Below are 22,297 nucleotides of genomic sequence, written 5' to 3'. Positions count from 1 at the left end.
GAGGTCAGAGATAAATAACAAACCATCTATACTTTTACTGATAGAGAGAGAGACAGAGAGCAAGAGAGAAAGAGGGAGAGAGAGCAATAGATGGCAGGGTGCCAAAGAGGAACAGGAGTAAGAGGAGAAAGATAAACTACTTTTGGTTACAAGGCGAGAGACAAAAAGGAAAGAGATAAAACAGAGAGAAAGGAAGTGGTGGATGAAGAGACAGAGGTAAACTGAAAGATAGAGGGAATAAAGGGGAAAAGGGAGGAAAAAAGAAAGAGAATGAGAGTCTTTGAGAAGATAAGATTCAGTGTTGTGTGGTCAGAGATTGACCACTGCTCTATTTCATCTCCAGCAATGACACCACACACACACACACACAGACACACACACTGCTCTCTCCACAGGTCTGTTGACTTTAAGCTCTTATAAACATTAATTCGTCCTGACAGCTCTGTGTTTCTGGACAGTATTAAAATAGACCGATCCCCACACTCTTCAATGTGTGGTTTATCGGTTGATGAAAGTAAACACTGGACCCTCACTGTCCACTCAACTGCTTTAAGGCCTATTCACACAAGTGGGATTTGACAAAACAGATGTGCATTTTAACAAGGTGCAAAATCCAGACCAACTCCAGACCAGATCCAGACTAAATCCAGACCAGATCCAGTCCAACTCCCAACCAGGACTCTGATTCACCAAACAACAGTTTTCCTTGGTTCTGAATATTGACCCAATCATTTGCAGATTGTTAGAGCTCTCCTCTAAGTGTGTTGAGCTTCATTAACATGAGCTTTAATTTCAGACAGAACTGAGCAGCTAGTGTTTTCCTCCAAGTGTGTTGCGCTCCAATGACACAGTATATAACTGTTAACACAATCTCACACTAAAGGCCAAGTTCAGTTAAAACGAAATAACTACATTGGACACTCACGTTACTGGAGTTTAAAATACCTGGAGACTGAACTGGGCAGTCAGTGTTCTCCTCCTAGCGTGTTGAGCTCCGATGCTGATGTGTTAGCAGCAGTTTGAAATCAGTGTTAGCCTGTGTGTGGGAGGGAGGGGGGTTTCTGATAAATTGGCAGCGATAAAGACAGTCTAAATAAATGCCGTTGGAGATAAAGCTGCACTCCTTGAACGGTTGCTACGGCTGATGAAGACTCCTGAAAAGACCCCAGGACTAAAGGGGGGTGTCTTTTCAGAAGAAGAAAAAAACAACGCCCTGGTTTCCAAAAACAAGAGCAGCAAGCAGTGGAACAAACAATAACCATTTTCACAGAACAACATCTTGTTATGGACGTCATGGTCCTGGACGGCAACTCAGAAGACGTCAGTGTCAGGCCTCGACCAATCAAAAGCGTGTCTGGTTACCACGGCAACCACTTTGTCCCCCTCTTTTTGTAACGAGCCTTGATTGAAGGTTGAGCGAGTAGCCGTGTCAGAGTGATGCACTGGAAAGCGCTCACACTTCGGATTGACACAGTCCAAGGAAAGTTTACATCAGACGGGACGTGAGAATCCGGTCACACGCTCCTCCAAAGTGGCCAAAAGTTTATGGAGACTTGCTCAACTAACATTTCTTCCAAAATGAGTGGTGTTAATCAGGAGATCTTGCCCAGTTGACTCCAGTAACAGTCCACTGTGAACATTTATTTTTGGCCAGACACCAGCTTTCTATGAAGAGTCTCAGCTAACTGATAAATCCCCAAAGGAGCTCCCACCCCTAGAGGCCCCCAAAGACCCTACAACCCCCCTAGACACCCTCGAAAGACCCCTAACGACCCCTGGGGAGCATGAACCGCAGTCAGTGCTACAGCAGAGAGAAGCAGATGGACGTGGCGTCCGCTCTCCCGCGGCCTGGCAGTCTGTTCATACACTCTGACTCACTACTGTCCTCAACACTCACACACACACACACACACACACAAGCACTGACCTGCTTCTCTGTTTTTTATCCTTCTATGGCGCTGTAAAAGAGAGAGACGTATGGTACAGCAGAACAAACCCTCACCTCTCCAGAAACAGAGAACAGAGGACAAACTGCTTCAGTCTGTGTGTGTGTGTTTGTGTGCAAGGTGTGAAATGAGTCTTTAGAATAGAACAGTTTTTATATATTTATTATACAACCAGCCTAAGATTACTAAGAGTGTATGACTCAGCAGCACCTGCCTGTTTTCTTCATTATTGCTACTTCTTTCAAGTTATTTGTTTAATATAATTTGTTTTCCATAATTAAATATTTCAGTATTTTACAGGTGCTTGGTTATTGCAGTTGAAATTATACAGAAGCAAAATTATTTTATGGATTAATTAATTTATGGAATTATTATATGGAACTAAAATGATTATTAAGAAAAATTGTTAAGCCCAATTGTTCTTTAACTGATGACTCTTCACAATTAATTCTACAAATAAATAGTGTATACATAAAACATAAGGCTGTCACAATAACCGAAGTTTAGGAATACTGTTGTTTTTTTTTTTTTGCAAAATCTTTCTTGTTTTACATTTTAGTGGTTGTTTTTTTTTTTAAATATTCGCGTTAAAATAATTAATAAAATAAATTTCACCTGGTGTGTGTGTCTGTGTTGCCCTGTGAAGGACTGGCGTCCCATCCAGGGTGTATTCCCGCCTTGCGCCCGATGATTCCAGGTAGGCTCTGGACCCCCCGCGACCCTAAATTGGATAAGCAGTTACAGATAATGGATGGATGGATGGAAATTTCACCTGAACTGCTACTGAGTGTCAGTCTTCGCTTTATAAAATGAACATAATGGCAGCAAAGTTACAAAACCAAATGTAAGTTTGGGAGCATTTCTGCTTTCAACTAAATAAAAAGGGAGAGCCAAGCAATTTAGACCAGGTAATGTCCAAAATCTGTGCCAGGAAGGTCGCTGTGAAACGGGGTAGTGTGAATTTGATGGCGCTTTTCCCCTTTTGGAGCCTACACGACTCTACTCAATTTGGCACGGCTCTTATGCTTTTCCACTGGCCAAACTGGTCCTGGTCCCTGGAACCAGACTGGTTTTCAGTCCCAGCTCACTTCGGGTTCCAACCGAGCCGAATAGGTGAGGTGTGAACACTGCAGAGCGCTGAGCCATGTCAATCACCAGGAAATGCAGAGCTCATTCACATCCAGAATAAACCACAGCTTGTTAAATCTCTAGCAGGTTTCATATTTATTTATATTGGATTCGTAACTTTACCTCGCGGTGTTTTGAAGGTTTATCATTTTGCATTTTTATATGCTCCTTGGGCCAGTGGCCGACAAAAAATTCCAGCGAATGCCAAGCATGCAACGAGGAAAACTGATTTGTGAGAACTGGGGGCGGAGATGTGTTTAGTTCAACTAGCGCCTAGCTTCACCACCATCATTTTTGTGGTTCTCAAAGCCAGCGTTTTTTTGTCAGAGATTAGATTTTGTGGCGTCACTGGCTCCATTTCGTGGGGGACCCTGCCAGTGGAAAAGCAACAAGCTTTAAGCGTGCCGAGCCATGTCGAGTTGAGTCTTTTAGAGCCAGACCCATGTGATGGAAAAGTGACATGAGTTTCATCTAGCTATCAAAGCCCAACTGCCTCCAGCAGCACAGGGTCATGGAGCAACTTTAAAACAAAGTTAGGAGTGTAGCTAGAATCAGAATACCGCATGAACAATTCTTTCACCACGAAAGCCCTAATAAAACAGTACATTTATTATATTTCCAGCTATTATATGTCCCAGCTTTAGTGACAGTTTTACTTTAAATGACGCACACCAAGGAAAACTTGCTTAAACTTTTCAGATTAAATGATTAATTAAACGATTAAACTAAAGACTGAACTGCAGTGGGTCTAAAGGCCAGTGCTTCATCCTACCCTTTTCCTGCACATAGTCTGATCCAGAGTTGGCTCGGGTGCCAGCGGCTGAAACTGTGATGTGACTATTCAGTGTCAGTCAAACTCACGTCTTTTGGCGTCACTGTCAGCACACTGTGGCTCTTCCTCATCCTCTGGCACAGCCTCTCTCTCTCTGTCTCTCTCTCTCTCTCTAACTCTAAGAGAAAGTGTCCCGAATAAAGATGAGGCTCTCCGTACCTAGAGGACAGAAGAACACAGTCATCAGCACAATCAGTCTTTCAGGAGCTTCAGAAATAATTTAAAAACACCACACTATTTCTTTTCACACAAAGCAGTGATGTGAAAAATGGAGAAGCTAAGGCTTTTTGATGAGGACTGTAGGTTCACCCCTACAAAGACTAAAAGATTAAAGACAGGGGACAGCACTGAGACTCTCCTGACTATATTTGTGTTAAAGAGGGGTACAAAGTGGCCCTCCAGTCAGGGATCTGTCCTCTGTGGAAAGGTCAAGCTGACCTTTGCCAAAAAAGCCACAGATAATCCAGACTTTTATTGAATGTGTCTAGACCAGCTGTCGTTTTTTTGGGGGTTTTTTTTTGGAGGTGGGGGTGGCGGGTGGTTCTGAAGCTCAGCGTACAGCAAAGAAGAGGCACGTGGACCCTAACACAGCTGTGGAGCCCTGGGGAAGTCCAGTGTATGCTTCTTTAAGTGTCTAAAATAGTGTCCAATGGTCTGTCCAAACACACCATGCTGTAACTGCTGGAGGTCTGTCACATGCTGTGGACAATTTCACGCTCCAACTGGACACGGCTATTAACACAAACACTAAATGACTACAGGCATTTGTTGTGTTCTTTATTCTCCTGGTTAATGGTTGGAAATGATTATGGAATAATTGGGGTAAAACTGTATGAACACACTAAAAATAAGTAAGGCTTGCTATTTCTGCTTCTAAGCTCTCCCTACAGTGGCAGAGTGTAATTCATTTTTACAGCACTGTCCTGAAATGAAGGGCGAGGGGCGTGGTTCCCTACCGTCCTCCAGAAATTACATAGTGCAGTTTCTGCAGTGCTGAGCCCATTTTTTTAATTTTGTAAAGAATTTCGAGATGCTAAAAGCTATAAATGTTAATGATTCGTTAACGATCTGTGGTCTTGTACCAAACACACAAAATAAAAACCGTCATAATTTTACAATAACCCACAATAGCCTTTTCAAGCAGAGCACGGAGGCTAAGGGTTGAGTTTAATATCCTGTGATTCAGACACTGATGCAATTTATTCTGGCGCCTTTACAGCCAAAAACAATTTATTACAGGGCTCTCATTAGAGAAAAATTGTCTATTGCCATTGGAGAACTGCGCACTCCAATTCCACCAGCCGTGTGAAAACTGATTGCTGGCCCCTTGAGCCAAACACTGATGAGGCCATTTACTTTCCCTTCTTTCTGCAGCTTTTTTTTCTCTTTTTATCAGGTGAATTTGCACCTTCCCAGAGTCGCCAGCGTCTCTCAGCCATGGGCAGCAAAGTCAAGCTCACTGTTTGTGTAAAACTGGAACGCTGTTAAGGGGTCAATTAAGAGCCAAACCATTTTCAATTTCACTTATTTCAGCCGTAAGCGGCATTAGTCTGGCAGGTCTTCTTGAACAGAGGCAGAGTGGGGGTTTGTTGGAAAGCTCAGTATGTAAAAGGATTGCTCCAAAAAGACAGGATTGTGATGTACAGGCCTCTCAGCCAATAACAACTAATTCCACCCTCAAGTGAAGGAGGAGCGTCAACAGAACTCACAACAAACCTGCAGTGAGAACGGCAGTCAAAATAATTAGGCTCAGATACGGTGGGGTTGTTTTAACTCCTCATGCTCTCTGGTCTGATCTGGAGGATGGTGCTGATGTTACATCCTTCCTGAAGCAGTCATGAAAATTTTTGATAAAACTACACACATTGTCAAAAAACAAAAAAGCAAGCAACAGGATTGAAACTTTGTGTGTAGGTCTGACCTCGTGAAACATGCGACTGACTCGGGTTTCACGCTCGGCCACGCCTGGATGATATAAGACTGTCCCGTTGTGCATTATTTCCGTTCTGACTCCTGCTGTTGTGCTGGTAGCACACTTTGCAAGAGAAGTCTGCCTCGGAGGAGAGTGAAAAAGCAATTCCAGCAGTATGAAGAGTTTGAGAGGGACTTTTGTCTCGGTCGAGATGACCAGGAAATCTCACAAGTCGAGAAGGTCTGGTGTCAAGAGTGTGGGGTGCAATTTCATAAAATACCAGATCACCTTTGGGCTTCATTACAGACCCTCTGACAGCCCAGCCTTATTTTAATGAGGTCCTGACCTTTTCTGAACACACACTCCAGTGCATGCTTCTGCCATCTCAAGAGCTTGCCTTGAACACACTGATACTATGCCAAGGCCAGCCACATCGTCATATCTCTACCCAATTGAAAAAATATATATTATAAATTAATTACTAAATACCAGTAATTATTGCCCACTCATTCAATGTCTGTAAGCGCTTATCCAGTTCAGAATCACGATGTGTCTGGGGCCTACCTGGAATCACTGGGCACAAGGCAGGAGCACAGCCTGGAGAGGGCGCCAGTTCTTTGCAGGGTGACACACACAATCACACACAAACTCCATCTATAGAGACTTTTGAGTCTCCAATCCACCTACCAACATGTGTTTTTGGACTGTGGGAGGAAACATCAGGGAAGCACTGACTTAAAGCACATCTGGCTTTGACACGTAGAGCCTGCCTTCTATCTTCCTTCATAAAGTGAGTAAGGTGTTTATCCGGATGAATCCCTTCAGATGTGAAATGATCTCTGGTGACGAGGCTCAGCAGGGAACTAACTGTCTGTCTGATCTGAACATCCTCCTTATCACACAACCATTCGGCCCTTAAAATCAACTGTTCACACCCAGGTAACGATCAAAATCATTGCCAAAGACCCCTTCATTCATTTGCACTTAAAAGGCCATTGGTGAGCTGTAACTATAGCAAAATGTGACTCCTGACAACTACGCAAAGCCAGGTCGCAAACCAAAACTGTCCTCGTCAGATAACCAGCACTTAAAGAAAAACTAGGTATTATTTTTACCTTAAAATTATAATTTCGATACCATTGTGATGCTCCATTGTGCTGTAATAGGAGAGCAGAGCCTCTGTTGTTGCTACACTGGGCTCAGCACTGCAGAAACTGCACTATGTAACATTTGGGTGGAGGGCAGGAAACCACACCCCCTCCCCAAAGTGAATATCTTACATAGTGTTCATTTAAAGCTTATATCTTAAAGAAAAAATCAAGCTCCACTCTTACTTCAGCTCTGAATAACTCAACCCTGTGGGTCTACATGGGCATGGAGCTGTGAAGAATCTTTAGTGGGAAAAAAGGAAATAGACACAAAAGGAGAATCTCTGCAAATCAAACAAAGATGCTGCTCGCCTGCACATCATTCCATCAAACCAGCTTCAGATCCTTTATCCATGGAGATGCAGAACCAACCGAATACATTCAAGATTCCATTGAAAGTTGTAAAATGCCGTCTGCTTCCTGAACAACACCCGGGGTCAGCCTTCAGGGCTGTAACTATAGCAACACAATATGTATGGCGTCACTCTTTACTGACTGACATGTGAAGACTTAAAAGGGGCCATTAAGTAGCAGATTTGGGTCACTACTCAGTGTGGTTTACCATTTTACTAACGGCTAAAAAGCTTCTCTCTCAGCTCGTAGAGGACTGTTGGTTAATAAGACAAGTCCGGTGTGAAACACCGCTCATAAACAACTGGCAGGCTTCAACATGATCAGCGGGACAGATATATTGTTTAGACTTTTTTGTCTTTTCATTAACTTACTTGTACAGCTGGGAATTGTCAAGAGGAATATCTTCACCTTACTCCAGGGATTCAGGTCAAACTGAAGTTCTTGAGTCCTTTTAATAAAGTTAACATTAAAGGAACACTATGTAATACTGCTACATTTTATTTTGAATTGCACTAAACGTTTGCATGTTTACGAATCACTGATTGTATTCAAAGTTATTTGTTTATTTTCAGGTTCAGCTGCTAGATTTTATTTTGGATTTCTGTTTACTAGGAGTGGGCGATATGGCCCTAAAATAATATTACAATATTTCTGGGTATTTTGGTTATAAAAATATTCTAATCAATACCCAGGGAAAACATTTGTCTTAACAACAGAACTGAAGCAGATGGTTTCCAAAGATCAAGGGTGGACACAGCAAGTACTAGCCTAAACATGTCTGACCAAACTGACCAGGCTTATAACAATTCTCCATGTAGAAATGTGACTAAGAATAACACATTAGGTGTTTGCTGAGCATCGTGGACCAATGAGCAACTCTACATACTGGGCAGTGAGCTTTGGAGTCCCACAGGGTGCAAGGCACTCACTCCCATGCTTAAGGGCAAGGCTGCCTTGTTCCTCCAGGTTTCAGAGTTCCTCAGGGTCTGAGGGCTGAATCTGTATTAGTATGAGCAGACCAGTAGAGCTTCAATGACACAGACATATTTATGAGCCCAGTCAGGAAACTTTTATGGCAAAAGGAACAGATGAAGACACTGTGCTGAGAGTTTAAAACCCCTGTAACTGTGAAGAAGATATAATCCACTGGGCCCGAGACCAAATCTAGTCCCGCTGAGTCAGTTAATGAGCTGCCTTTACCGAAGCTTAATGAACTTTATCTGTGTTTCCAGTTTTACTTCTGGAAAACCATCAAAATGGCCTCTGCTTTTGTCCAGAGTCCCGTTAGAGCTAATTAGTGCAGCTTGAGTAGCTCAGCCTTAGGGAAATTTTGCTTGACTGGTGTTAGAGAAACTGCAACACCATTAATGCCAGGGTTATAATAAAAACACATGAATACAAATATTCACTTTCTTCATTTTTTTCATATATCTATTTGTTATGGACCTAAAAATAATACATTTAGTTCAAGCACCTTTTAATGCACCCAGTGACACTGCACAAAGAAAAAACAGGTAGAAATAAACAGTAATGTTAAAACAAAATACATTACACCAATAAATAAATAACAATAAAATATTCATGACATTGTGTAGAAAAAAAAACATATAAAATAAAATAAAATTCTAATAAATTGCCTAATGTCATGCCAACCCATGGTTGACTTAATTAGCCATTTAATTGCATTAAAATATAGATCCATAAATATTAAAAATAAAATCCTCAGAATTAGAAGCAAAACTCTGATAGAGCATGTCACAACCACAATAAAGCAGTGCATTATTCAAAAACACCAGGAGCTTCTTAGTTTGTTTTCTTCTTTTGTGTCTATTTCCTTTTCCTTAGTGTGGGCTTCTTGATAGCCTCACATCTTTTTAGACCCATGGCACTGAGTTGTCCTCTAAATAGTCTTGCATGGTTGTGATGGATTCCATCTATTCTGTTATTTAATCTTGGGGTCTTCTTTATGTGCAGGGTATTTAGTATATTATGTTGAACGGAAATTAAATACACAAAGGACGATCTCTAAATATTGCACAGTACTGTGTTTTAGTGGTCATCGACTTTTGAATGAGAGCATAGCACAACCTCGACACAGTTTCCACATGCGTGTCTTGATGACCAAAATCTGGTCAATACCATGTCAAGCCATGTACTGCATCATGTAACGATTGTACATAGCTGTACATGTGGATTGCATATTGACACGCTGCAAAGCTAATTATTAACTGGGCCATCTGGCCCCTGTGGGTCAGAAAAATCTCTGTTTGTGTAATTAGGCTGTGTTTTACTTAGTTTTAGTTGCCATTGATTTGTATTTGTAACAATCCAATTTCGCGACCCACAGTATGGAACATTATGACGAGCAAGACTCAACTGACTACTGTAATAAGGCCCATAACTGCTTCAGATTCCCGTTCATGTAAAAATCACAGCACCCGTTTGATAAAAGTGAAAAATATTTCCATCAATATTAGAAACCTGTTCCGGCCACAAGGGCATCTGAGCAGCAGGTTTTCTTGAATTGGTGTGGTGTACACAACTATGCTCTCTGCAGCAACTATTCACTTATGCAGGTATCCTGTGTTTCTGTGCTTCCACATGGTACATGCAGCAGGGATTCTTGTGAATACACTCAAAACCCAGCTCAATTTACATGTTATATTGATTTTATGAGTGAAACATCTACTACAGTGAATCAATATTCAAATTCTCTATTGATAAGGTTAGTTTAACATATTAAATAACATAAAATATAAAATAAGCTAAAAAAAAGTAAGCATCATTGTGTCTTAAATTGTGTTTTACGCATACATGCTCTGTGGAAAGTGTGTACTAAGGTTAACATCAACAAAATATGTCATTTTTTAACCATGGAGTGAACATATTAATATGTGATTATTACAATATTATTATGAATATTAATTATTAGATAACAGAGCTTAATGCAAATGTCTTAATGTTCTTTTTTAAACTAATGATACTTTTCAGCTTTTCTGCATACAACACTATAAGGCACTGTATGAGGTAGACAGAGAGAGAGAGAGAGAGAAAGAGAGAGAGAGAGAATGAGTTATTGACACATCAGACGATGGTGTAAGATCTATTTCATTCAGTCTATTAGACTTTGGGTGGTGCCATTTATTGGAAATATCGATTTTTCCTGGGAAGCAAGAAATTCCCAAATTCAATTTAAAAACACTGTCCCAGACACGTGAGCTATGGCCCTGGCTGTGCCTCTGTCCAGCAGGCCACTCACTACATATCCTCTTGCTACTCCTTAAACAGGATAATCTAACTAAAAACAATATCAGTTTCAGTAATCACATATTTATTAGCAGCTCCAACAAACAAAAATATTCTAGTATATACTCTAACTGTTATCTCTTACATTAGTGGCTTTTTGCACGAAACAGTTAAACAGGAGAATGCAAACTGCCTAAATCTGTCACATCAGGTATAATGTTTTGGCAGGGTTTTTTGATTTTGGGAAATTTGTCTCTAAAAGCTGACATTCACACGTTCATGCTTTATCCAAAAACCCTGTAAATGTTTCAGTTCTTGAATGAGATGAAACTTTCTGTTCTCACTTTTCCTAAATGCAAAGGCAGCTCACAGATGCGTGAGAAGCATGCTATGTGTTCCTTCCCTTTTCAGTGTTCTATGACAAAGAGAAACTTAAAATGATGTGTGGTCCAGTGTTCATATTTTTAAATCTGTTGCAACTGCAGTTTATTTTTTTCTAATTTTATTTAAAGTTATTTTATTAAAGTTTATTTTAAGTCATTTTCTTGTAGATGCACACATACACACACACACACACACACACATGAAGTTAATTTAAAGAATGAGAGAATGACTTGCAAATAGTTCCCCAATAGTGGGGAAAAAATACCTAATAAATGAGGAAAACGGGACACAAATTGTTCCCTCAAAATAGATTTTTATCTTTTTAACCCAACGTCCCAAGTTTCAAGTAGATATTCTGAAGGCAGAAATATAAGGCTAAAAATCATAATCCCTTGGCTATTGAGAAAATAATATGTAAATATTGTGATTTCTTTTCACACATCCAAAATCCCTTTAAAATATATACAGGTTTGCAGATCACTTAATGTATGTAACATCTTAAGGTGTGAGAATAATTTACTATTGTGTGGAAACAGTTAAATGCATGGGAATGACTTTACAAGACGGGTGATTTATGGGAACAAGCCCACACATTTTATCTCGTTCCCATGAATTACTTATTGATGGACTCTTTTCCACGTATTAATAAGTAGTTTCTACACATTGCATCTGATTGTTTTCAGTTTGTTTACTACTGAGAGAAATCGTGTGGTGCCGTATCCTAGCAACAGTTTGAAAGTCGCCAAACATCGCGATAAATCGAATCGCTTCTGTTCGCTAGAAGCTATTTAAGCTATTTGGATAACTTGTTTCTGTGTTGGTTTTACCTCATCTGTGCTACATCTGTGGTGACTTGCTAATTGAGATAAAGGTTAATGGAGCACACCTTAACACAAAAACTGCAGTTTTTACACACAAAGCGGTCCTGCAGTTTGGCTAACCCTCTGCGGTGCCTTCGCTTTTGCAGTAGACTACATGGCGGCTATAGTCCAGATATGAGCTTTGTTGGGACTTTATTTCTGCTTTTGTCGAACTCTTGGCAGCAGGAGTCTCCGTTTATACGACAATGTTCAACTTTTATTGCCGATGTTAATTCACTGTCGATACAAAGGTTAGCACACTCCGAGCCGTAGACTCCCCATGAAATGCTGCAACCGCACTGTAAACACGAAACGTGGGGTACATTTGGACATTTCAGAACCCAAAACAAAACCCAAAAGTTGAAAACCGAGCCCCACTTAATGAATGACGGTCTCGGTTTCACGGAGCTTCTGAGAGGACGCTGTGAACCTCGTCAGGACAATGACAACGCTTTGTTTCGAGCTGTTTCGGGACACATTTCATTTACCTCATAGAAGACGAGCTGCCTACCTTGTGTTGTTATCCTTGGAAGAAGAAGGAGAGACGATACAGATGAAGAGACTTGGTTGTAGCTTGAGCAACGATGGATGAAAGGAATGAGAGTATTCCTCTTCTTCTAACCCATTGGAAGAGAAGAGACCAGCCCTCTTCTCCTCCTCTTTCTCCTCTCCATCTCTCTCTCTCTCTCTCTCGTTTCTTTGACTCTTCTATCAGTGCTACAACATAACAGTAAGACAGTTTACTCTTTTTGACTTAGTATTTCATGTGTATGACATGCGTTCTCATAATGCTGATATATTTCAATCTCTAACCCAGTGTTTCAGTTACGGCTTCACATCTCATAGTTATGACATAGTTTCTTATAATGTCTAGATCTAACCCCTTCTCCTGATTATGAGATGAGATAAAGTCTTTTCATGAAATATTCGTGTAATTAGTTAATCCTAAGCTGGTATTGGTTCCTTAGGAAAAATGCTAAGAAGAACCAAGTTGTTCTGTACTTTGTCTCGTCTTTATTCGGGCTCTTTGGACTTGTATGAGGCTTGTGTCAATGCAAAACCCTTTTCACACATGCACAGTAATACAGAAAGAGAATCATGTTGTGCCTCACAGGCGCCAAACCATGCCTAAAGCATGCAGAACATTTCTAGCTCTTGAGAACACGTCTGACACGGAAATCTCAAGCTGCACATTACATGCCAAGAGGACATTTTTCTTCCTCATAGGTTGCTCTGTAATGGTGTAATGGCTCAGGAGACATCAATGTGATTTTCCTAAAATTCCTTAGGAGATAAAGGAGAGAGATGTTTTCTGGAGTTCATAAGTGAAAACAGCTCAAAGAAAGCCTCTCATAAGCGTCTCCTTCTGTAGCCACCAGTGAACCAATCAAACAGAGCAATAGCATCATGTCTCGTGTCTCTGTGGCCCATGTTCAAGGCCAGAGTACCTATCAAAAATGAAGAAGAAAACACAGGAAAAAAGAGGACAGGAAGTCTGTTTCCAGGCAACGGTCATCCTGGTGGAGACATCCATGGTCACTAGAGGGTCCTTCCCTCTAACCCTCAACTTTGTCTGACTCTTACACACTCACTCCGCCATCCTTTATCCTATGCTGGGAACGAGTCCAATATATTTATCAGTGGACTCTTCAGCCGCCGCCATCTCAACACCAACCATGAATTATACATTCGCCACATTCCCCAAACTGAATCAAGAGTTATAAACTACCACAGCAGGGTCTTCTAAAGAGGGAGTCCACTTGTCTATGCTTTTTAAAATTCTAGGACTGGCTTCAAATAGATCTGCTCATCTTGATACATAACAGTGAGGACACATTTCACTGTTTCTTTCACAAGGCATTAAAGCTGGAAACAATTATCTGTGTTTATAGTTGTTATCAAATGTGAAATTGAATAGAAAGAAAAGCCAAAATTATTTCTATGCTTATAATTTTGTCTGTGTTCTCCTAGTGTCTGCGTGTGTTTCCTCTGGGTGCTCCGGTTTCCTCACCTGGTCCAAAAACACATGTTGGTAGGTGGGTTGGTGACTCAAAACTGTCCCTAGGTGTGAGTGTGTGTCACCCTGTTAAGCACTGGCGCCCCCTCCAGTGTGCGTACCCTCCTTGTCCCCATTGATTTCCGATAAGCTATGGACTCACCACACCCCTGAACTGGATAAATGGTTACAGACAATGAATGAATGAATGAAAAATTCCTTCCTTCATTTATTCATCTGTAAATGATTATCCTGATCAGTGTCATGGTGGATTCACAGCCTACCCAGAAACATTGGGTACAATGTAGGAACACACCTTGAACAGGGTACCAGTCCATCACAGGTGAATCACACACTTGCCCAGTCACTCAGACCCTCACCTCGCCACCACCTGCAGCAGTACCACCATGCTGCCAAAGTTTAGTAAATGTATGATTCATAAGTAATAACAATTATAAATATATACTGGATTGTGTGGAGGTCACTCAATTGTTCTAAGAACAGTTTAATTTGCAGACTTTCTTTTTGTGCTTTTTTTTTCAGTAAGGGATTCTCGCTCCACACCCTTTCAGACCCAGCCTTTTAAAATGTCTTTTCAAAGTTGAAGGATGGAAGGATTATATTCTATTTTATTTTCCTCTTCCTTATGCAGATGGATTGTGTTAAATCTGACCTCCTTCTTGAATACTGCAGTAGAGTCTGCAAATCGACTGCAAGTCTCCAATTAGCAGAGACTAGGAGCATCTTTTCCAGGCCTGGGATCCACCTCTCCTTTAAAAGACACATCAATTTTGTTCGAGTTGGCTTAAAATAGAGCAGCCCCCTGGTGGGGAGATCATTACTGGGCAACACTGCTGGCTGTCTGCTGGACACTCGTTTGTTTAAGAGATGGGGAAGAGGGGAAGAGCAGGTAAGAGAAAGCCTCTGTACAGACAGTCTGCCTGTGGACTCTCTACTGTGTGCTTTCATTTCCAGCATCACTCTGCCTTTCCAACATACACACACACAGACATCAATTCCAAACTTCAGATGTGTTTGTACTTTGATGTGGCGCCACAGGCAGCTGAAATAAAAACACATTGGATCAAACACGCGCTGCATTAAATTCAAACGCTCAAATGATGTGGCTTAGAAAGGCAGCACAGATGAACGCTGCTGTGAAAACTGTTCCTAGATGTGGGCACAGCTTTAGGATGCAGAGGTGTGTCCAGCTGCTGAGATTCCAGGTTCCAGTACTTTGTGATTTGAGGGTGTTGTTGTTGTCCTCTTCAACATCCCATTGCAAAAGGAACACACCGGCCAACGTGGCACCTTCATTACCACTCTCAGATACAACTCTGCTCTGTTTTTTGCTTTTCCATCAGGTAAATCTGGTCCTGGTTCTGGAAGCGGGTTCTTGTTTAGTTACGGTTCTCTCGTGGTTCAGAGCAAGCCGATGCATTGCAGACGTCCCTAACAAACCAGGTAGCTGTGAAATCTCGTAAAATTATGCCAACCGTCTTTTGAAGAGGTTCAAACGCTCCTTGGATCGGTGGCCAACGAAAAAAATCCAGCGAGAGCTGGATGCTGCAACAAGGAAGGAACAAACTCTACTGATCTGTCTGAACTGATGACGGAGCTGTGTTCAATCCCAAACAACAACACTCCAATACACCATGAGTAAACAACGCTTAACGTTACCGCCGCCGTTGTTGTGGTTTCCAAAGCCTGCAGTTTCCATTAGAGATGGGGTTTTCAATCGATGCTGGATACCAAGTGAGCAGAAGCGAGTAGGTACCCTTGACTACCATCAAATTCTCACAGCAATGTTCCAACATTTAGTGTACAGCCTTCAGGGTTACATCAGGCACAACAGTGTCGTGACTGCTTCATTAATACGTATTAATAAGACTCCTAATGAAGAGATCCACTCGCTGTCCACTTCATTACAAACCCCTATCTACTGCGGCCACTCACTGTCCACTTTATGGGATCCAACATATGTGTTTACAATTAAAGATTGGGGTTTGTATTTGACACTAATATGTGTGTGTGTGTGTGAGAGAGAGAGAGAGGTTTTGTTACATATTAGCATCACTGCTAAATTATTAATATGACCATACTCAATGCTAGGTGCTAGCTAGAGGGTTATAAAGCCCATTCAGCAATGAGTTGCAGCGTCATAGATATGATTCATGATCCAGGACTTCTGTACCTTCCTAATGGTCTCATGGTTGCCATCAAATCCTCACAGCAATGTTCTAGCATCTAGATAAATTTTTCCCAGAAGAGTAGAGGCTAGAGGATGGCTAACACAAATAGTGCATCAACAGAAAAGTGGTTTTTCTGACAAATTGGCCAAGGAGAGTATTCTATAAACCAAGGTAAATCTGTTGTGCCTTTTATGGCAGACATCTCTACTTCTGCTTCTCTCAGGAGTGTGTGTGTGTTTGTGTGTAAGTGCTGGAGGATGGCACATAGCAGCAGAATCTCTCAGTGGGTGGCAGAGGAGTTTTGAGTTTCGTTCCACTATTTTAGCTCTGAATAGCCATCATCTATCATGAGCAGCACAAACACACACACACAAGTGCAGAGACAAGATGGGCACAGAGCCTCTGACTTGGATGGAGCTTCATTACTCCAGAGAACGTGGATCCACTGCTCCCCAGCCCAAAACTGGGGGCCTTATACTCTTCAATTAGCACTTAGCACTGAAAATGATGACCTTAAGTTCATGTACAGCCGCTCCAGATTATCCCATTTAGCTTCATGTATTTCCATAGATTTTACAAGCTGAACATACACAGTGGAGGTTTTAAACACTGTCCACTCTGTTATCACAACTTGTAGATGTAAAGTCAGAGACAGTAGCTCATCTGTCACTGCAGTGTGTGTCGCTCGTCCTCTAGTCCTTCATCAGTGACACAGGAGGCTGTCGGCTGGATGTTTTCTGTTGGTAGGCTATTCTCAGTCCAGACACTGAGGGGTTTAAAAACTCCAGCAGCACCGCTGTGTCTGATCCACTCACACAAGCACAACACACACTAACACACCACCACCATGTCAGTGTCACTGCAGCACTGAGAATGATCAACCATCACATCACACTAGCTCTGTGAGGGTCCTGAAAAAGGAGGTGACTGACTGCTGTGTAGTGCATCAGTTAGACAAAGCTAGAGACAGAGACTCTCATTTAAATACAAGTGCTTTATTACTTCATAATTGTATTTACACCATTAAATGAAGGGAGTTTGTCAAGGCCTTTAATAATAGAAATATGAAGCTGTGTAGTTAATAAGAAAATGAGACATGGAATAGCTGGGAAATTAGTAAAGAAATAATTACACAGCGGATTATAAACTGTCAGCTTCATCTGTCTGAAAATCCCAATAACCACCAGCAGTACATGTGAAAAGTGTGAAATCCTAACAGAACGAGCCAGACAGGACCAAGATGACATCATAGCTACAAAAATATATGGGTATTCTGAGTTGCATAGGCATTGTACACATACTTTTCCCACGGAAAGTGTCTTTTTTTTTTACAGAGTGGTGTCAGTTCATTCAGTATGTGTCAGATAAAATGAATCATGAGTGTAGAAGAAGTAAAGTCAACTGCAGCTTGTAAAACTATGTAGAAAAAGGGCATTCTCCAATTGAAACCAACACCCAACAAGCAATTAATGAAGGCACAACTCGGTGGCTTGTCCACAGCCCTAACAGGGGTTTGGATACATTTCCCTGATCAACATAACATTGGGATAAATGCAGGAGGAAGGTTTGGAAGGGGTGTGCTTTGGTAATGCTTCTGTAAACAGGGTTTCAGGAAAGTTAAGGCCCGAAACGATGCGAGGAAGGATCAAATTGTTGTATGTAAAATGTTGGCAGGGACCAGCTGCTGTCTGGCTGATAAAACACTTCCACCAAGTAAAGCTGTTAAAGGAAAGGGAACAGAGGAGGGGCGGGAGCATGGACACTGGAATGAGTCTATCTCTCTTGGCTTCGTTTGTTGGCTCCGCTGTGACAAACAGTGCATAAACGTGAGATATAACCATGGGCAGCTGTAGAAAGGACAGGGGAGGGAGGATAAAAGGATGTCATTTAACAAACAAACTACACTAAAAAGCAGTAATAGCCATGGTAATGTCTGGCTAACTCTGCTCATGTTCCAAAGTCCTCAAAATTTCCTTTTGCGCTCACGGACTGCTTTGGTTCCCTGCCGCTAAATGCTACTTCTGCATTTCATCAGTGCTTATTTAGTCAGTGCCAATGGCCTAGACTAAGGAAATCATAGGGTTAACTCAGTGTCAATCCCACATTCATAAATCCAGACCCAGGATGGATATTTTTAATAATAACAAAAATGAATATGAAAATGGCTCCTATCACATCAAAACTCAGTTTGGTTCCCGGAAGCTGGATCCTCTGAATGAGGAGTCTCCTGGAGTTCAATTAAAGCAACACTAAGGAAAATTTTTAACGTAAAATTAGAAAAGCACATTGCTTCAAGGAAGCTTAAATTGTTCCGACTTCCTGCGGTGCTGTTGCTAGTTGGTTGCTACGGGGTTGCTATGATATAGGTTTTAAATGCTAAAGTGTTGCTATGGCATAGGTGCTGGTTTCTAAGGTGTTGCTAGGTGGTTGCTAAGGTGTTGCTATGGTATAGGTGTTGGTTTCTAAGGTTGCTAAAATGTTACTAGGCAGTTGCTAAGGTGTTGCTAAGCTATAATGTACATCTTCAAAATCACTGTGATGCTCCACTGAGCTGTAAGGGTGAGAATAGAGACTTTGGGTTTAGCACTGCAGGAACTGCACTATGTAACTTCTGGAGGGCGCAAAACCATCTCATATCACCCATTTCCTCTTTCATTTCAGAACAGAGCTGAAATTCCTATACACCTCCAGAAATTAAACAGCACAGTTTCTGAAGCAATGACATAGGCTCTATTCTCTCTGTTACAGCTAAGGGCAGCATCACAGTGATTTTTAAGCTGTTATTTTAAGGGAAAAATACTACATAGTGTTGCTCTAAGGCTTAGAAACAGCATGATGCAGAACAGACCCACGCAGTCAAGGCTGCAGTGAGGTTTTTTAAGGATCTCTTTCTGCTGATATACGGCTGAAGCTTCATCATGACACAATCTTTTACACTTTCTGTCAGTAATTAACATTTAGGTTTGTGTTTTTTCAGTTTCCCCATTAATAAATCTTTGGAATTTACAAAAAAAAACTTAATGGCAGAATGTATTCACTAAAGAATCTTTAGTAAAATAATATACATCTATAAATAACGAGTAATAATCCCTCGTGGTTTGCACTAAGCTGGGGGAAACATGTTGAATTCTGTTATACGTATAAAAGGAGACAGAGTTAGAAATGGGAGCCAGACATGACAGGATTACAAGGCTATTCATTTAAAGTGAGAGTCCACAGTTCAGTGAAATTCTCAGGGGCCGCTAAAGCTCTTTCTCTATGATCTTACTGTACAGCCACTCATCTTAGACCATGTCCAAACACTCCCCCAGGTTTGCTGAACCCTAGCCCTCCCCCTCAGTGGTCCTGCCAATGTAAGAAATTATTGGGATTAGTGAAGTTTGGCCTTAGTGTTCCTCTGTTGCACACCCCCCTCCCCCTCCCTCTCTGCAACTCTAGACCAGCAGACAGCAGACGTGAGTCTTTACTCTCAATCTGGCAACATGACCCCAGGTCTCTACCACTGTTCCCAGCTGAAATCGTCTCCGCCACCAAACACCAGGAAGAAACCGAGGATGGTGAAGAAGATGACGGCGTTGCCAGCCATCACAAGACCACAGGCTCCCCACTGAATCTGTCAACGAGAGTCATTTCAGGAATCATCTGAATGTACATCAAGCTTTTCTACAGGTGCTAAAGGCAGTTAAGTAAGGAATAGTTTGGTGAATATCCAGACTATCATCACTGTCCAGTAAAAAACATGTATCTGCATGTTTGTGGATGTTTAGTTTACAACATCATTTGAACACAGCAGCTGTCCTTCACACTGTGTGAAAATTTTATGTTGAATGGACCAATAGAAATGCTCCAAAAATACTTGGAATAAAATATTTTTACACGTGGGTTAAGGTTTTTTGCTTCTCCTGTAAAGTTAGTATTTTAGAGATGCATGGTTTTCTTTGGACACTGAAATTAAATTCCAACTTTAATATAGCTGTTTTATGTGTATAAATTGTATACTTGGCTTTATACTATGTACTGCAATATTGCTGTGAGGATTCGATGGCTTTTCACCACATAAACCTTTAGTTGCTTGGTGCTCAATCACTCCTGAGATCACAGTTAAAGATAGTCACCAAATTTCCATTCCGTCCATTACAAATGAAAAATATCCTCTCACCACTTGGGTCCTTGCCAGAATGACGGGCAGACCAAAGGCTGATATGACGATGCCAGTGGTGAGAAAGTGAGCAAGCTCCCTGCAAGCGTTGGTGGAGGAATCACCGTCATCGCCACACCTGGTGGCTAGGAAGTGTGGCAGTGGCGACATAATGTAGAAAATCAGGACGAAGAGAGGCCAATAAACACTGTTGGATGATAGAAACACAAGGTATGACCAGCCTGACCCCTGTGGATTCAAGACACATGAACTGGAGAGGGCAGCTACCATCAAAATAACACTTTTAAACATTTCTTTTTTTTTTTTAAACATTTATATTGTATAGCTTTATATTTGCATACACAAATACATACAGGCACCAGGTTTAGAAAAAATTTAAAGCACTGTAAAAAATATCAGAATTGTCTTTAAAATTAAAACAAACTCAATTAAAACAAAACAAACAAACCCAAACTGTTCGAGTGCACATCCCAACAGCAGAAAAGTCAGTCCCAGGGCTCCGCTGAAGGACAAAGCAACCAGAGCTGCAAAAGAACATCAACCATTTTAATTTAATTTCAATTGTAGCTTTACTCTTATTTTGCACAAATAGTAGTGATAAATAAGTAAGTAAGTAAATAAATAAATGGTATCACGTTTCAAGCAAACTTTGACTTTACTGCCCCCTATAGGACCACCAAATAATAGTAACACCAAAAGTTACTTCTGGAAAAACTCTTGTATCACATTAAAAACATAGCTACAAAACTTGAAACTCCGTAGACATCCTGACTCTGTCAGTGTCCAAACGGATTCAGTCAAACTGACTTTCACTGTCTAAAAAAACGAAGAATCCTAAATAACAATCCTCGTCAAACCGGCACTGAGCTAGAGTCGTCTTCCATATATGACTACATTAAACAACATGACTGTATATTTAGCTTAAATTCAGCATTAAATATCGCCCGAAAATCATAAAAATAAACAGTTTCCATGGCTACCGCCTCGGAGTGTTAACCTCGACTTCAAATACGTAGCTATTTGTTTTCGGCAAAAAACAGCTCTTAGCTTCGTGTCAACATAAAACTCAGGTCATTATTCGGACAGAAACGACTAAAATGAGGAACAAATGATCAAATCACCTTTTATCCCCGCCATTTCTCAAGAATTGCTTTCGTTTTGGATTCTTTGTGCTAAAATCTTCATAACACAGACTTCCTATTTCCTCCAAAATGCTCTGAAACCTCTTAAAGGACCAGACCGCCTCAAAACACATAGGCTAACAGTCCCCACAAAAAGAATAAACTGAGGTATAAAATAAGCTTATTTCAGTGAAATAACCATCGAAATTGGCGTAAAGTCAACAAATCTCAAGGAATGGAGTTTGAGATATAGCAATACTAATTTTCCATTTGCCAGAAATGGCAAAAAGCTTATAATATACCCTTCACCACCACAAATTATTAAATAAATAAAATGTTTTTAACACTTTATTTAGGTGAAATATACCCCTCCATTATTGGGATTTATTTGGTCTAAAATATCACTAGGCCTAAAAGCTTTTTAGATTACATCTCTGTAAAACGTATTTAAAAAAAAAAAAAAAAACATATGTGAAGGACTAAATAATTCTGAAGGACCCATGCATTTCTTGACAAACATACATTAACTAAACAAGTAATACAATACATGTAATTATAAATTAATCTATGTATCATAACTCCATGGGCATATGCTTCAACAAGTTCATCAATACACACACTAATGAATTCCATTTATTCATTAGTTATTCATTATTCATTATTATATCAAACATTTACATTTACATTTAAACGTAAATGTACATTTATTCAAATATCCAAAAACACATTTATTCATTTACTTTTACTCAAATATAAAAAAAAAGTAGCGAAATTATAATTTGAAAGGGTTCCACTGAATATCAGCTCTATATAGGTTTAATTCATTGATGGATTTATTCTCTTTTTTTTCGTCTGATTTTATTCACTCACTGTAGCTTAGTTATAAATACATTTACTTTAGTGTACAGTAAAGTCTACTGAGCTGTACTGATTTGCGTAGATGAGCCATCTCTGTGCATTTGTTAAGGGGGAAACTGCGTGAGTCAGTGTTTCTCTGTAATTTGACGTGTGCTTGGGAA

General features: G+C 40.7%; 1 protein-coding gene and 1 long non-coding RNA gene across 2 annotated transcripts; one reads left to right on the top strand and one right to left on the bottom strand.

Annotated features, from left to right (window-relative positions):
• The first annotated feature begins 11,706 nt into the window (after positions 1-11,706).
• LOC136707829 (uncharacterized) lies at positions 11,707-15,765 on the top strand. The gene is made up of 4 exons (XR_010804253.1): positions 11,707-12,540; positions 13,782-13,842; positions 14,459-14,716; positions 15,171-15,765. It is a non-coding gene; the product is annotated as an uncharacterized lncRNA (long non-coding RNA).
• A 1,214-nt stretch (positions 15,766-16,979) lies between these two features.
• Positions 16,980-21,406, bottom strand: LOC136707741 (leptin receptor gene-related protein). Its single transcript, XM_066681980.1, has 4 exons — positions 21,279-21,406; positions 20,606-20,681; positions 20,158-20,344; positions 16,980-19,611 (listed from the first exon to the last, which is right to left on the bottom strand). The coding sequence occupies exons 1-4, from the start codon at positions 21,292-21,294 to the stop codon at positions 19,495-19,497; spliced, it is 396 nt and encodes a 131-aa protein (XP_066538077.1). The 5' UTR covers positions 21,295-21,406; the 3' UTR covers positions 16,980-19,494.
• Between the last annotated feature and the right edge of the window lie 891 nt (positions 21,407-22,297).

The sequence above is a fragment of the Hoplias malabaricus genome, chromosome 9 (genome assembly GCF_029633855.1).
Source record: "Hoplias malabaricus isolate fHopMal1 chromosome 9, fHopMal1.hap1, whole genome shotgun sequence".
Lineage (NCBI taxonomy): Eukaryota > Metazoa > Chordata > Actinopteri > Characiformes > Erythrinidae > Hoplias > Hoplias malabaricus.
Note: the sequence above shows the minus strand (reverse complement) of the source record. Positions and strands in the feature narration are given on the sequence as shown.

Excerpts from the sequence above, each read along its gene's own strand:
- LOC136707741 (XM_066681980.1), bottom strand. Across the intron at positions 20,345-20,605 it reads TGTGCACTCGAACAGTTTGG|TGTTTATTGGCCTCTCTTCG; the intron begins GTTTGTTTGTTT and ends ATCATCCAACAG. Across the intron at positions 19,612-20,157 it reads TTCTGGCAAGGACCCAAGTG|ATTCAGTGGGGAGCCTGTGG; the intron begins GTGAGAGGATAT and ends TCTCGTTGACAG.